At 35.9% G+C, this 15,280-nt stretch overlaps 2 protein-coding genes across 2 annotated transcripts in view; one reads left to right on the top strand and one right to left on the bottom strand.

Moving 5' to 3' along the window:
* The first annotated feature begins 3,057 nt into the window (after nucleotides 1–3,057).
* Nucleotides 3,058–4,278, top strand: LOC126978011 (dihydropteridine reductase). The gene has a single exon (XM_050826744.1). It carries the CDS (start codon nucleotides 3,359–3,361, stop codon nucleotides 4,061–4,063), a length of 705 nt encoding a protein of 234 aa, XP_050682701.1. The 5' UTR covers nucleotides 3,058–3,358; the 3' UTR covers nucleotides 4,064–4,278.
* An 8,025-nt stretch (nucleotides 4,279–12,303) lies between these two features.
* LOC126978002 (uncharacterized) overlaps nucleotides 12,304–15,280 on the bottom strand; it is a 68,513-nt gene continuing 65,536 nt past the window's right edge. The window contains exon 5 of the mRNA XM_050826734.1: nucleotides 12,304–15,083. Coding sequence (XP_050682691.1) covers nucleotides 14,903–15,083 — 181 coding nt within the window. The 3' untranslated portion in view covers nucleotides 12,304–14,902. The remainder of the gene's footprint in view (nucleotides 15,084–15,280) is intronic.

Below are 15,280 nucleotides of genomic sequence, written 5' to 3'. Positions count from 1 at the left end.
TATACATAAGTAATCTTTTGTAGTAATGTAACGTTGTAATAACTAAAACTTATCATACCTTATATATGTAATATAAGCTTTTAATTATGATTTATCAAATGTTTCTTATACTATACTATCAAATTAAATATTTATGATCTCAAATGTCTTTTATTTTTCCGTTCAGACGTCCAAAACTACTTGTCATAATTAATGAAATAGTTTAGCGTAAGTAATGCATTTACGCTTTTAAATTGAATCATGTTACAGTGCTGCGGTATAAAATTATCCATCTAGTTAGTTATATATGTTTTAGTTAAAGTTAACTGTAACAGTTAGTTTTAAAGTTGACTGCAGCTGCGGAAGCTCCTATATTGGACAAATAAAAAGGATTATTTCTCAACGCATTATGGATATTAGCGCTATCAAAAATAACGATCCTAAAAAATCCGCAATAGCCGAACAATTGCTTAAAGCCGGTACCAACCACTGGATCGAGCTGCACAACCCACTAGTTATTACTGCTGAACGCCACTACATCCCTCGGCTTGTAGAGAAGCTATCGAAATTAAAAAGCATTAAGCCTAATAATTTTAATAAGGATACGTGGTTTCTCTCTACAGAAAATTTATTGAAGTAGGCGTTACTTTGCGGAAATCCATAATTATACAAAGATTTGAGTTTTTTTTAGTGTTAATTCTGCCAATATTTGTCTTTAAACAATTCGACACGTGTTTCGCCTCTACGTGAGGCATCCTCAGGACGTGTTGTCTCGCCAAAATCTGGCACGAGACTGAATGAAATAAGCCGGAAGCCGCTGTTTTATACCCTCGTCCCATGAAATACTGTGATTGATCGGCTGTATTGACGTATTACCCCCGGAAGAGATACGTAACAATGGTGAAGGGACTAAATTTGTTTCTTCATTCAACAATGTAAACATGTTATTTGTGTGTTTTATTATTTCTAATTAGAGCAATTGCTCTAACACATTTAAGCGAAATCCTTTTTCACATGTATGTTAAATATTAAAATTATTATTGTTTCCGTGTGAGTGACCGGTATCAATTAAATGTTTCGCGAAGTGTGATTATTCCTAAATGCGGCAATATGTTCATTTAAACTAATAATCTAATTTCGAATTTTCAACCTGTTTGATCTATATATACCCCGTCACAAGTGTCACAACTTAGTTTATAAATGCCGGATTTTTCGGAATTATTTAATGGATCTTTGACATTACATATTCGATTGACATTGTGATTCGTTCGGAAGGACACATTAATATTGTTTTTTAAAGAGAAATATGTCAAACTACTTACATATTTGGTATTTGATTGTGGTTGGACAGGATAAAGTTCTGAATTCATTAAATGTTTTTGTTTATTTTTAATTAATTTATTCACTAACTTTTTTTTTATTGGAATAATTTTTTTATAGCCATTGGAAACCGTGCTTTAGTATATTGTATTAAGTTCTTTCGCGAAGTTGTCACTTCACCATTGTAACGTATCCCTTCAGGGGGTAATACCTTACAACAGCCGACCAATCACAGCGCGTCATTTCATGGGACGAGGGTATAAAAAATATAAACGAGCTATGAAAGCCAAAATAGCGAGAATGAATGATTTCATGCTTGCATACCTACGTTTGAACTGTGTTCCTTCTCGTCGTTCTGGGCTTTGTAGTGAACGAATCGTTCTTAAATTTCGAAATGAAGGCTATATTTTCGCGGATAATTCACAGGTACTTAACCTGAAACAACTCGAAATCGTACCCTCGTGGATTTGAACGGACGAGTGTACAGGTGCCGCATCTGAATTTATCTATTTTTTTAAATAAAAGGGGGGCAAACGGGCAAGAGGCTTGCGGGATGAGGACTGGTGAGGCAACTGCCCATGGACATCCGCAACAACAGGTGTCAAGAGATGCGTTACCGGCCTTTAAGAGGAAAGTAAGCTCTAATCTTGATCTCGAGAACCTCGGATACGATAACCATATTGTTGAAATCATAGTTGGGCGCGGCGGCCGTTATGGATTTAAAAAATGATCCCAAATTCGTTCTCTGCACGCTTGTATGAAAAAATGCCGTTGAAATAGATAAAAAATATAAATACCGTATTTATTATAAGTATACATACAGCGGGTAGGTATTCAATATACCCACTGTATGTTATTTTAATATAATGGAATAGAAACATAATTTAAACAAAAGGATTACCCCATAACTTGGGTAAAACTACATCTATTTTATGGCAACATTTTCGTTGGCACTGATTTATGTTATGTTAATATGTTAAATTTACTGAAAATGGGTGACTATGGATCAAAATCAATACTTTTGGAAAGAATATTTCAAACCATGGCGTTAACTTTTATAACTTTAAAGGAATCTCATACCAGATATGTTTGAAAACAATAATATCACAAAAATACTATTCGCACGCCAATCGCAAGATGACGGGAGCTCTTGGACTATTTGTAGCAAAGTTAATATTGTGACAAACATTTGATTGGGTATTTGGGTGGGGTACTTGCTACGTACATACGTACTACTTGTGACTTTCGAAGTAGATGGTGATGGTTAATTCAATATATGTTGGTGTTATCAGCGATGACAGAGAAGAGTTACCTATCAATATTGTTATAACAATAGTTGGTTTCTTTGAGGGTTAAGAAGCAATGCAGGAGATGAAATTATTAGAAAACTTTCTTCAAGCACGTGTCTTTCAAGACAGCTATAATTATAGCGGGTTTAAATTTTGTTTATAAATCAATAGTAGGACATAATACGATATTCGATTATATTTGATCGTTAAGATCTGCAATGGCACGTCACTTCTTAAGGCAGTCATATTTCGTGCTCAAAACATGTCAAACTTTACGTATGTTATGGTTATATCATATCCATGTTTTATGTAATCATTGGTGAAAGGTGAGTAGTTAAATATAATTGGCCTAAAGGTCTAGAGACCAGGCCATAAACTCCAAAAAAAAAGTTAAATATAATGTCACATATAATATGTCAAGTGTCACTAATTTATTGTTTTGACTTTTATCTATTTCATTATATTTTTGAAAGTTTCAAGTTTAAACTTTAAGCTACAGGCTAAGAGCTTGTAGATAGTAGTGCGTAACGTGCTTAAAAATTATAACGTACAAGCAGCACATTATTTGATTAAATAGATTTCACTGTTTAACAAGTTACTCATAAATTTATGTTCCACTAAACAAGTTTAAATTTGTAGGTAACTTTCGCGGTTCACTGCTTATCGATTGTCAGTTAAATCACTTGTTGCTTCTCGTACTACAGTACGTACAGTGCCTTTTACCCGATTAACTGTTAGTTTTCTGTGAGTTACAATCTAGAGCAGTCGTCATGGCAAGTGGCAGAATCGTTGTTTACGGTGGTCGCGGCGCATTGGGTTCAGCATGTGTGAATCATTTCAAAAGCTCTAATTATTGGGTTGCTAATATCGATCTCACCCCAAACGACAAGGCAGACGTAAATATAACCGTACCAAAAGATGGTTCCTGGTTGCAACAAGAGGAACACGTCGTCAATGAGTTGGGTGCCGCGTTACAAGGTCAGAAAGTGAATGCTGTGATTTGCGTCGCTGGTGGCTGGGCTGGAGGCAACGCGGCCAAGGAATTGTGTAAACAATCAGACTTAATGTGGAGACAGTCTGTATGGAGTTCAAGTATTGCGGCAACTCTAGCTGCCAAATATCTTGCTGAAGGAGGACTTCTTGCATTAACTGGTGCTAAAGCAGCATTAGAGGGAACGCCAGGAATGATTGGATACGGAATGGCCAAAGCCGCTGTTCATCAACTCACAAAATCTCTTGGAGCTAAAGATTCCGGATTGCCTGATAATTCTCTTGCTGTTGCAATATTACCTGTCACTTTAGATACTGAGATGAACAGAAAATGGATGCCCAAAGCTGACTTTGGTACTTGGACACCTCTCTCTTTTGTCGCTGAACTATTTCATAAATGGCAAAGGGGTGAAGACAGGCCTGCTAGTGGTAGCTTAGTAGTACTTGTTACTAATAATAATGTAACAAACCTAATTGTTCAATAATGTACTATTACAGTAATTTTAAAATAATTGATACTTAATTGCTAATGATGTAACCTTGCCACAATTTTCCATTAGATTTAGCTTCTAATGTTTTTAAGTATAAAATATTGTGTAACATTAAAGAAAAAATCTCATGATGTATGTGTATGTATATGAAAGTTACTATGATGTATTTAAAAATATATAATATAAAATATATTTTCTGTTTAAATGTTGTTCTGTTGTTTTATTTGTGATTAAATCGGTCCAATAGTTTCAGAGATTAGTGAAACTATTGGTAGTGTGATTAGTTTGTACAGGACAGACAGAGAAACAAAAAATTCCAAAAAAATCAGGACTTGTTCTATATCTCTTCTTACACCCCCCTGACTCGGTTTTACACATTTTTTTTCTTGTTGCAGAAATTTGGTCTCTACAGATTTATTATAAGTATAGATATATTAGTCTCCTATCATAAATTCAAATTTTGATTGATGGAACATTTCAAAAATAGAAATCTCATAAATGTTTGTTTATAAATGTATTTCTAGAGACCATCAATTTATTGTATATCAATGTTTTAAAAGTGATAAGTAGGTGTTTATGTAAGCTTAAGTAATTTGAACTTTAACAAAACTAAACATTCTCATTTTAATTAACAGTTATTTACAAATTTATTTCTAGAACAACCAATTATTAAGACATAGGTAATCATTGTTTAAAATGTGATAAGTATTATTAAGGTTTATGTGTTTTTGTTTAGCTTAAAGTGATTAAACAGAACCCTAGACAATAACCATAGTCATTTTAAGTAAGTAACTGTTTCAATTGTTTGATTTACAAAGAACAACTTGTAATATTACATTACCTACCTACTAATAAATAACAATCAATTATTGTATCAGAAATTAGTTTGCTCTTATATTTCAGCTATCATCATCATCAGCTGGAAGACATCCACTGCTGGATAAAGGCTCCCCCAAAGATTTCCATGACTATCGGTCCTGTGCTGCCCTCATTAAACATTTTATCCAGAAAATCTGTCGGTCTTGTGGGGGGGCTAACACTGTTTTAGCTTTGGCTATGATATTACAAAGATCATAAACAATAGACTTATAAAATTATGTGCAGTTTGATTAATAATTATTTCTGTTACTTATCAAGGTCAAGGAACTAAATATCACAGCAATAACTGAAGGTTAAATTCGTCGAATTCTAATTCAGAAAGCAGTAAGAAACATGTTTCTTTAATATTTATGAACAGTTGCTATGTGTGTAGGTAGTTAAATATAAAATACTTTATACGTCTAGATAGTCTCTTGCTGTTAGACAACCGATAAAAACAGGCCAGGAATATTAGTTTAGTGTGACAAGCTACGTTTTAAACTCGTGATTTGTATGACACTTTGTGGTTGTGTGCGTGAATTGCTCAAAATAGAGGTTAGTTCTATTCATTTTTTCGATGTTTTCACAGCTGTCATAGTCTATAAATGATCTAACATTAAATAAAATTACCTAGGTAGATACATACCTACTGAATTATCTTCTTTTTCACGAAACCGTGCAAACTAATAATATTATATTATTATTATTGCCAACAATAGATATATATAGAATAGATAGTTTTTACTTGTGTCTAATCATTATTCATTTAATATGAGTTTTATGAAAGTTAAATCTTTACGGACTGGTCTCCGCTGCGCTCCAACTAGATACCGCAGGCGTAGTCGCAAAGTGCGGCAATTAATTACTACGCGCAAGTGGGCGTACTCGAGCCAGTCTCTAACAATGTGTGATGTTGACTTGCCACGTCATGTTCTGTGTTAAACTTTGCTAATAATTTAAACTAAAATGCCTGGTTAAACAACAAATAAGAAAGACACTGGACTCACATATTATCATCAGTAAGTATTTTGTATTTTATTAATTTCAATGTAAAATAAAACGAATCGTATGTTACAAAATTTGAAAGATGCCATTGAGTGTCAAGATGCCACGTACACAAGCATCCAATAGTTGCCGCAATAAAGAAGCTATTGTTCTTAGGTTGTGCGGTTTCTAGTTGGAGCGCAGCGGAGACCAATCCTTAAATTTAATAATATTATAAAGGGTTAATATTTACATTTTTGTTTGTATTTCTTTGAAAAACAAGAGCAAGTGTACAGCTAACCTTCCAAAGATGGACTATCCAGTATCCACCCCTGAAATTCTTGCAAGAGACTCCCTATATTAAGCTTATGGTTTATTAGGTGAATACGCAAAACAGCATGAGACGTCTTCATTTATTTATTTAATGCATAATAATTAATTTACCAGGGAGGCTTTTTTGCCATTGGGTAATGGATTGTATCAATAAATCCAAAGTTGCCGGTATACTACCTGGTTTTCCACTGAGAGTTTGGATGCGCTTTCCAGGAGCCAATACAGATCATGGAAGATGTGATGTTTCCATATAAGTCTCCCATCCAAATGGAGGCCGATTTCACTTGTGGCAAAGTTTCATTAGTCAAGGATGCAAAGGAGCAGTTGCCTTGACGAAGAGTGAAAGTTATTTGTTCAGATTAGCAGGTGCTGGCTTTCATTGTCTGCTTCTATAGCTATTGGTCTATTTTGTTCAGCTGTGTTTGTTATGTGGCTGAAGTAACCTCATGTTTAATATGGCTGGTTATGATGGAAGTTTCGTCTGCGAAGGTGGCATTACTGACCAGTGGATGGATGCAGCCAGTGAGCAGACTGTCTTTTATTTCGGGATCATAACAGTAAATCCAGCTTTTGGCACCCGTAAGTTTGTCAAACGCAGCGTTTGAGTGACCTCCGTTAAATCTACTCTTCCGTTAACATACTCTTACGGCCGTTTTCAATAACCTATCTACCCTTAGTTTAACTTACGGATACATTGCTGTCACCGTTTAATGACAAGATCTTATATATCCATAGTTATGTCCAATAAAGAGTCCAATGCTATCTTTCAATAGGTTATTGGAATGTAAGTAAGCGTAAAAGGATAGATTTGTCTATCTCTAGTAAGTTAAACTAAGGTTAGTTCGGTTTGATATATTAGGAGGATATGATTATATGATCTATCGTATTTGTAGTTATCTATTTTTATTTAGTTTTCTTTGTCCCATACCAGTGGGAGGCTCCTTTGCACAGGATGCCGGTTAGATTATGGGTACCACAACGCCTCCTATTTCTGCCGTGAATCAGAAATGTGTAAACATTACTGTGTTTCGGTGTGAAGGGCGCCGTAGCTAGTGAAATTACTGGGCAAATGAGACTTAACATCTTATGTCTTAAGGTGACGAGCGCAATTGAAGTGCCGCTCAGAATTTTTGGGCTTTTCAAGAATTCGGAGCGGCACTGCATTGTAATGGGCAGGGCGTATTAATAACCATCAGCTAAACGTCTCGTCCCGTCCCGTATATTCATAAAAATAATCTTTCAACCATATCACTGCACCAATCAACATGACGGAGTTTTGGGCCTTGGTCAAATTATGAGGCACCCGCCGGCCACAAAGCTTCCTGACCGCTAAATGTTCACGTGAACGAAATGTAGCTTGCCTAACGGCCGTTCCCAATATTTAGTCTATCTCTTACTTGAGATAAAAATTGTAACTATCGTTGACTTTTCTGTCTCAATAAACTTATCGAGTTTGTAAGGAAATTGCAATTCACGCATCCCAATATAAGGCGATAAGAATGACTTATCGGCTATATTGGGATAGCTTCAGATTATTGACAGCTCATTACTGACAGTAGAAGTTAGTAATTTATCTCTATCTGTAGATAGTATATTGGGAACGGCCGTTAATCTGCTGATATGTCACTCTTTTATCGGTCTTTAATACCTATACAAGTAGGTATTGTTTTTATTATTTTGTTTACTTGTGGCCAGTTCTATAAACATTCATTGTCATATCATCTTCACAATGATATGTCGTTATTATCAGTAACTGCGGTCTATATTTGACCTCAGTTACAGATAATTATGTAATTATTGTCCAAAAAAAAATTCAATATCTTCTTTAAAACCACAGTTACATCATTCTACTGATATATGTTAAAATTGTAAGCGGGACGTGTGGAAGCGTGTATTAAGTGATGACCGCCGCCCACATTCTCTTGCAACACCAGAGGAGTCACAGGACCGTTGCTGGCCTTTGAGGAAGGTTTTCAAATAGGCCGAGCTTTTTTTGTGAGTACCCATGTCGTATCGTCCCGGAAACACCGCACAAGGAAGCTCATTCCACTGCTTTGAAGTACGTGGAAGAGAGCTCCTTTAAAAGCACTGTGGAGGACCGCCACATATCGGGATGGTGGAGATGATATCCTAATTTGTGGCGTGTCGTGCGACGGTGGAATTCGGCGGCAGGAATCAGGTAAAACGTGAAGCATTACTTAAATTGCAAAAAAGAAACAATTTATAATTAGTGCTGGTTCTTCTTGTAGGTACACCGAGGCACACCGAGGCCATCTCATCTTGGTAATCTCAGAAATGGCTACATCGATTTGAATGTGCTTTTACCTGATCTGTTGTCATTGTCACAGTTAGTTAGTGACATAGTTAGTTGAAATAATAATCTATAAGTATCCGAAAAGCTAAAAATTACATTAAATACATTATTTTTACTAGATTGCTAATTTTCTGTAACAAAAAACTACCGAGATTATGCTAGGATATCTGAATAACTAGCTAATTACATGGGAAAATTTAAAATGTGAATAAATCTACAAGGTAATTATGAAAACGCTAAATGAGTGAACCATGAGAATTAGAAACCGTGCAATTGCGTTTAACTCAAGCACGAACCGCTTTTTACCAAACTCCAAGAAAAGTTGTGTTGGTATATTAAGTACAAAGTTTTTAGTATTTAGTACAGTTGCTACTAGCAACTAGATAGAACTATGATAGGGTGCGGTAGTGAGGAAGAGGGATGTACCCCTCCAGCCGTTTGCAGTCGTACCGATTTATTGCATTGCACATCGGTACTTTTATAATATATTTCATGCAATTATATAACAATTCTATATGCAATAATTCGACTTTACGAATAACTTTGTGATTTTTATTATCAAATTAGGTAGTTCTGTATTACCGTTAAATAATACGTTTACCACTTTTGCAATAAGTGGCCTGTGCCTCAACATCTCATAGCAAATTGTTGTGACAAACTTTGTATGGTTTTAGAGAGTGAGGTCGAGAAAGGTTTGTAGTAATTAAGTGGGAGCTATTTGACTCACTATTTGTATATATACATAAATGCTATATCCTTAAGTCCTTATAGGTACTAATGTCTAATTATCTCTCACCGCGATGTCATTAATTAACGGCCCTTTTGCCAGAGGAAACGAGCTATTTTCCAGCACGGATCTTGAGTGTTGTTAGAGTTAGATTGCTCTTAAGTCAAGAAAGAGAAAAATAAGGACAGACGGGCGCTGGACTGAGACACACTAGTGTTGAATTTGTGTCAATTTCAAACCTAATTGAATAAGATTTTGACTAACGTACCTACCTATTTTCTGAATGCTGAATTGTGTAATGTGTGAGCATTTCTGTGTTTCTGTCTGAAGGGCACCGTAGCTAGTGAAATTACTGGGCAAATGAGACTTAAGATCTTATGTCTCAAGGTGACAAGCGCAGTTATAGTGCCGCTGCGGCATTGCATTGTAATGGGCCGGGCGTACGAATTACCACCAGCTTAATTATCATCAACTGAACGTCCTGCTCGTCTCATCCCTTATTTTCATAAAAATATGGTCAGTTTTGTCATCAATTTCTCATATTACATTTAATCGTAAGAAAACCCCTTCTATGAATATACGTGCACATAGTAATACTATTCACTTCATTTCAAGCAAACGGGTCAAGTAGGGATTTCAAGCTCTTCGTATAAGGTTGTGTCTAGTCTGAGTGGGACCTTAGACGTTCTATTGAAGGAAAAACTTTACTTTGTTTTGTGGGTAGAGAGAGTATAGTTGTATTTCGTGATATTATTAACCTTGTCTTAGTAAAGTTTTCAGTTCTGTTGTGTGGTCCTAAAACACACTGGTTTTAATTTAACTCTGTATCACTATATAACTATTAATGATTGTGACCCTCACAGATGAAGCTGATCTTTATTCAGCAGGTATATTGAATAAGTACTTTGAGCAAATATGTATCTATCTAATACCCTAAACAAAACTTTTACAACTAGTCATCAATCAAAATCAGTTACAATCTGTCTAAAGAAAGTTGTGTCATCTCTCGGAAAAATTATCCTTGTTCAGTTCCAAGAGACTCAAGTTTGCATGTCTTCTTCCTTGCGCGGTGTTTCCAGGACGATACGACACGGGTACCTTCAAAGAACCATAACCAGAGATTAGAATGGTCCCTACTCTCACAATTAGCGAGACGGCGACAGCATATTATATAACCAACTCTAGTCGTCGTTCAAATTGGAATAGTGGCGTGCATTTGCTACAAACGATTAGCACAGACTAATTTAAGAAATATCTGCTAAATTAATTCTTCATGTAAAAGTAAATGCCAAGTTATGAGCAAGATTATATTCAATCATTTGTGCTAAATGATTCCGTACTGGGTCCATGCTATTCATCTCACATTTACGACGGCAACATAATATGCTGACTAAAATGCATGCAGTAATGAATTATAGTAATAAATTCACAAAAAACATCATAAGAACTAAAAAACATAAGGTCCGTCTTGATAAATCTGACCAATGGCTCAAAATCTCGAAGATAAAAGCCTAATCTTATCGGTGCATATCATAAATGTACCGTATTTTATCTGAAAAGGCAACCCAGTATTGTATCTTGATGGTAAGGAAATTTCTACTAGCAGCTATGTAAAATACCAGGGACTTCATTGAGATAAGCGGCTGGGTTGGGCTCAACTCCTCAAACAAAAACAAAAAAAGCAAAAAATTGTCTATAAGCTGATGACAAAACTCATCTGGACCTGTGGAATACAGCTCTGGAGCATGACAAGCAAATCCAATCTGAAAAGCTTTTGGACATTTGCATCAACATTGGTCTACAGATGTGTTGCCCTGTGTTGCTCGCCTTTGAAGTGACAGTATGCTCCAAGTTTGAAGGTCTCAAAGTAGTATCGGTTCGAGAACTTTGCAGTAGGCCAATTATTCCACAAAGCTGCTGTGCGAGGTGAAAGACTCGGTTGTGGAATGGCAGACTGCAACATGGTGCCGGTGAAATTTCGCAATTTTTACCTGCAGTACCTCCTACCTTTCGCCTTGATAATAATATATACACTAAGCAACGCCAGAGACAAGCTGGAGATGACTAATTGATTCTGGATGATTAGAACCGTGCTTCGTTATAGGTATGTGGTAAAATTGAAGGAGTTGGTACTGGTGAGCATCTTCTCATTGCTGAAGTGTACTATTTCAGTTTTCAACAAAAACATGAAAGACCTATGTGCCTACATGCGTAAAAAAATATGTTCATACTGCTGACAAGAGGGCGTATGGGTTAACTGCTGTTAACCCAGACGCCTAAGTGATCAGTCTCCCATACTCTGTTGCTGTTGGAAGTTCTGCAACATTCAGAGGATATTTTACTATCATTTCAGGTATACGCTTTTTATGAAGATATCCATCGTATCGACCTGCAAATATCAAAAAGCCCATTTCACTTTTCATGATACCAATGGGATGTGGTTCTTTGCGCAGGATACCGTCTAGATGGAAACTTTTTTCACTTTTTCTGACGTCAGGCAGCGTTATATGCAAACATTGTTGTGGCTTGGTTTGTAGAGCGCCGTAGCTAATGAAATTACTGGGCTAATGAGGTTGCATTTTATCGCTGCCGCGGTGCCGCTCATACTTTTGGGGTTGTTTTAGTAATGACCTCTGCATTGGTCATTATTTACCATGAGATAAGCTGGAAGACGCAGTGTTGGTAGGCCCCCCGCAAGATGGACCGACGGTCTAGTCAAGATCGCCGGAATACGTTGCATGAGGGCACGCCTATCGTAGTGGAAGTCTTTGGGGGAGGCCCTTGTCCAGCAGTGGACGTCTTCCGGCTGATGATGAAATATATTTCTCCGCTCGACATTTAAAAAAAAATGGGTAGTGGAAGTTGGGAATGGGTAGTTGAATAGCGCACTTTGGAAGAACGTTTACATGCTGATGCTGATTTTAGTTTGAGACGGTCAGGTCAGAAAAGTGATCGAAACACTCACTGTCATAAGAGTGATAGAAGAAAAACAATAAATTACTGAGAATAAAACACAGATAATTTTTGAGTTGTTTTATTTTATAAACTAGTCTTTAAGTTATTCTAAAACACGACAGAATTCTGTCGAATTGTAGATATATTTTTAAACATATTTTCTCATAAAACAGAATTGTTACAAAGTAAAAACTGTTCATTGAACATTTTAACTAAGCATATATGCTGTTCTTTATAAATTATATCAAATCGAAAAATGTGCTTTACATAATTTTTGTCAGTTTCTCTAAATGTTACTCGTACATGTACCTACGGGCAACGCAAGAATAATGATTGAATAGATTTGATTCTAATTTTACATGACAAAAGATCGGGACAGTAAATAAGCTGTATATTATTAAGTACATTTAGACATACCCCCTTATTAATAATGGTCCGCTAACTTTAAACAGCCGCTAAGGAGTGTTTTTTCTCATTCTGACTTAGGTCAATAGAAGAAGGCAGAGTGAGAATTAGCAATGCTTTAAGTTAGCAGACTATTATGAATAAGGGGGATAGTATTAGTAGACGAGACGTCGTAGGTCTTAATTAAAATAAAAGAGTTTAACCAGTCTCGCGAAACTCTCTAAGGAAAAAGCGATTCACTCGATTGTATGACAGGTGCTGTCATTGGTAGATTGACAGATGACGGCTATAATCTTGTAAATAACGGAGAAAGCCGAATTCAACTACGTCCTAAACTTAGCCGGATTATACTTCGTCGCCATAGTATTGCAATAATTACTATTTCAAACTTATGTCAAATCACTGCACGTTTCATACTAAACTAAATTTCAAATTTTACTTAGGCAGTCCCGTCTCTTAATATTACGTAGTATTTACATCCTCTTTGTGTCTATTAAGAAACGTTTGACGGCGTCACTTCAATTATTTTTTTATCATTATTTGCTTAAATAATAATACGTCTAAATAGTCTGTGACAGTGGACACATCGAAAAAAAATAGCGGCAAGCAGTTAACCTCTATTTTAAGCAACGCAGGCACACAAAAACAAAGTAACTGACGCATAGCTTGTCATGCACACTAAAGTAATAAACCTGTTTTCATGCGTTGCCTAACAGCAGGAGACTGTCGAGACGTATAAAATATACCTATAAGAGTCTTAAGTTGTCTTTTCCTTAGATTTTTAAAGCTATAAATGATAAGGCATTTTAAACATAAGTACTTTAAGTTAATTATCTCACATATCAAATCTTACCTAATTACTTAAATAATAAATAATTTATTGCTTATAAGAAGGTTTTTACTTACCTGACTTTTACATTGCTATATCTTTACTTAACATAATTATTATATAGAATATTATATCTATAGATATGCTGAAGTCACGGACTAGTAAAAAAAGAAGGACTCCGCGCCGTGATATTAGCAAGTGAAGCACCTTTATGCTAGTGTGTGTGCGGTTACCGAGTATACCAGTTACATAATTTTGTCACCCTTAAATAATCATATATCCACAAATACTTTTATATTATTGTTTTTACACTTTTTCACAACGCACGACGGCATTTTTAAAATATTTTATTGCGACGCAAACTGATCTGTCACAGACGATGGCAAATCTCATAATGGCGGCCGATCGGCTTGTATTAGTGTAAGTGTATACGTGCGGCTATGTATTTACACGTTTACCGGCTTGTTTTGGTGCCACACTGTTATGACGGAGTCCTTATTTTTTGTTCTCGTCCGTGGCTGAAGTATATTAATTCATGTCATAATCACTTAAAAATAATACTTACATATGCGTAATGTTGGATACAAAATAATTTCTTCAATTTTTTAAGTAAATATTCGAATAAAGGTAAGAACTACCAAAATAAATATGGCCTAATTAATGTTTACAATTAATATCGTAGCGATTAAAACATTAAAAGTATTTCGTATCAGGATGGGAGAATTAACTGTTTTAAATTCGTATTGCCATATTATAAAAAATAGTAATCTTTACAAAATATGTCTTATAATATTACTATATCTAAAATTTCACATGAATTTTTAATTATAAATATTTGACAAAACAGTGTGCTTGACATGAACTCTTTCAAGAATAGTGCATCTTGAGAAAGCTTCTGTAAACTTGTGGAGCATTTTGGTATGTGGAAAAAGGACCATAGTTATTCAAAATTTATGAAAAATAATGAACGCAAGTTACCATCACACGAAATAAAAAAAAAATAACAGTGGGAGGCTCCTTCTGGGAGGTCTGAAGGGCTGACGGGTAGCTAGTGAAATTACTGGGCAAATGAGACTTAACATCTTATGTCTCAAGGTGACTGAGCGTTGTAATAATGGGCATGGCGTATCAATTACCATCAGCTGAACGTCCTGCTCGTCTCGTCCGTTATTTTCATAAAACAAAATCAACAATATTTAAGGTGCCTCCTCTGCATATGTGGCGGCATAGCTGTGGGACACCCTGTAGGTGAACCTACAGTGGCACGCTAAGAATTACTTAATGACCTATTAATAAAAATTTTGTATTGTTGTATGCAAATGCGGTGTATAATCTTATAAGAGCACATTATAATATCTCATTGGCAAATCTTATCTATAAGATATCTATTAGATATATATCTGTTGTCTTAAGCCTTTCGCGTAAGACTTAACCTCCAACAACAGCTCTGACAGTATTCTTCAGTATATCTGTGACGAGCTCAGTCGTTCTGATGATCTTGATTCCGATCTGGTCGATGAACGTCATCGCGGTGGTGAACTGCTGGTCTATCCTCGACGGGAACCGCGTCATTTCCGTTTCCGCGTAGGACCAGGATACTGGAGTTGGTCTGAAATCATTTATTGGCTTTTTAGTTATAGACCAGGGCTCCTTTGCACAGAAAGCCGGCTAGATTATGGGTACCACAACGGTGCCTATTTCTGCCGTGAAGTGTGTAAACATTTCTGTGTTTCGGTCTGAAGGGCGCCGTAGCTAGTAAAATTATTGGGCAAATGAGTCTCAAGGTGACGAGCGCAATTGTAGTGC

The sequence above is a fragment of the Leptidea sinapis genome, chromosome 46, assembly GCF_905404315.1.
Source record: "Leptidea sinapis chromosome 46, ilLepSina1.1, whole genome shotgun sequence".
NCBI lineage: Eukaryota > Metazoa > Arthropoda > Insecta > Lepidoptera > Pieridae > Leptidea > Leptidea sinapis.
Note: the sequence above shows the minus strand (reverse complement) of the source record. Positions and strands in the feature narration are given on the sequence as shown.

Excerpts from the sequence above, each read along its gene's own strand:
- LOC126978011 (XM_050826744.1), top strand. The coding sequence starts at position 3,359 with ATGGCAAGTGGCAGAATCGTTGTTTACGGTGGTCGCGGCGCATTGGGT.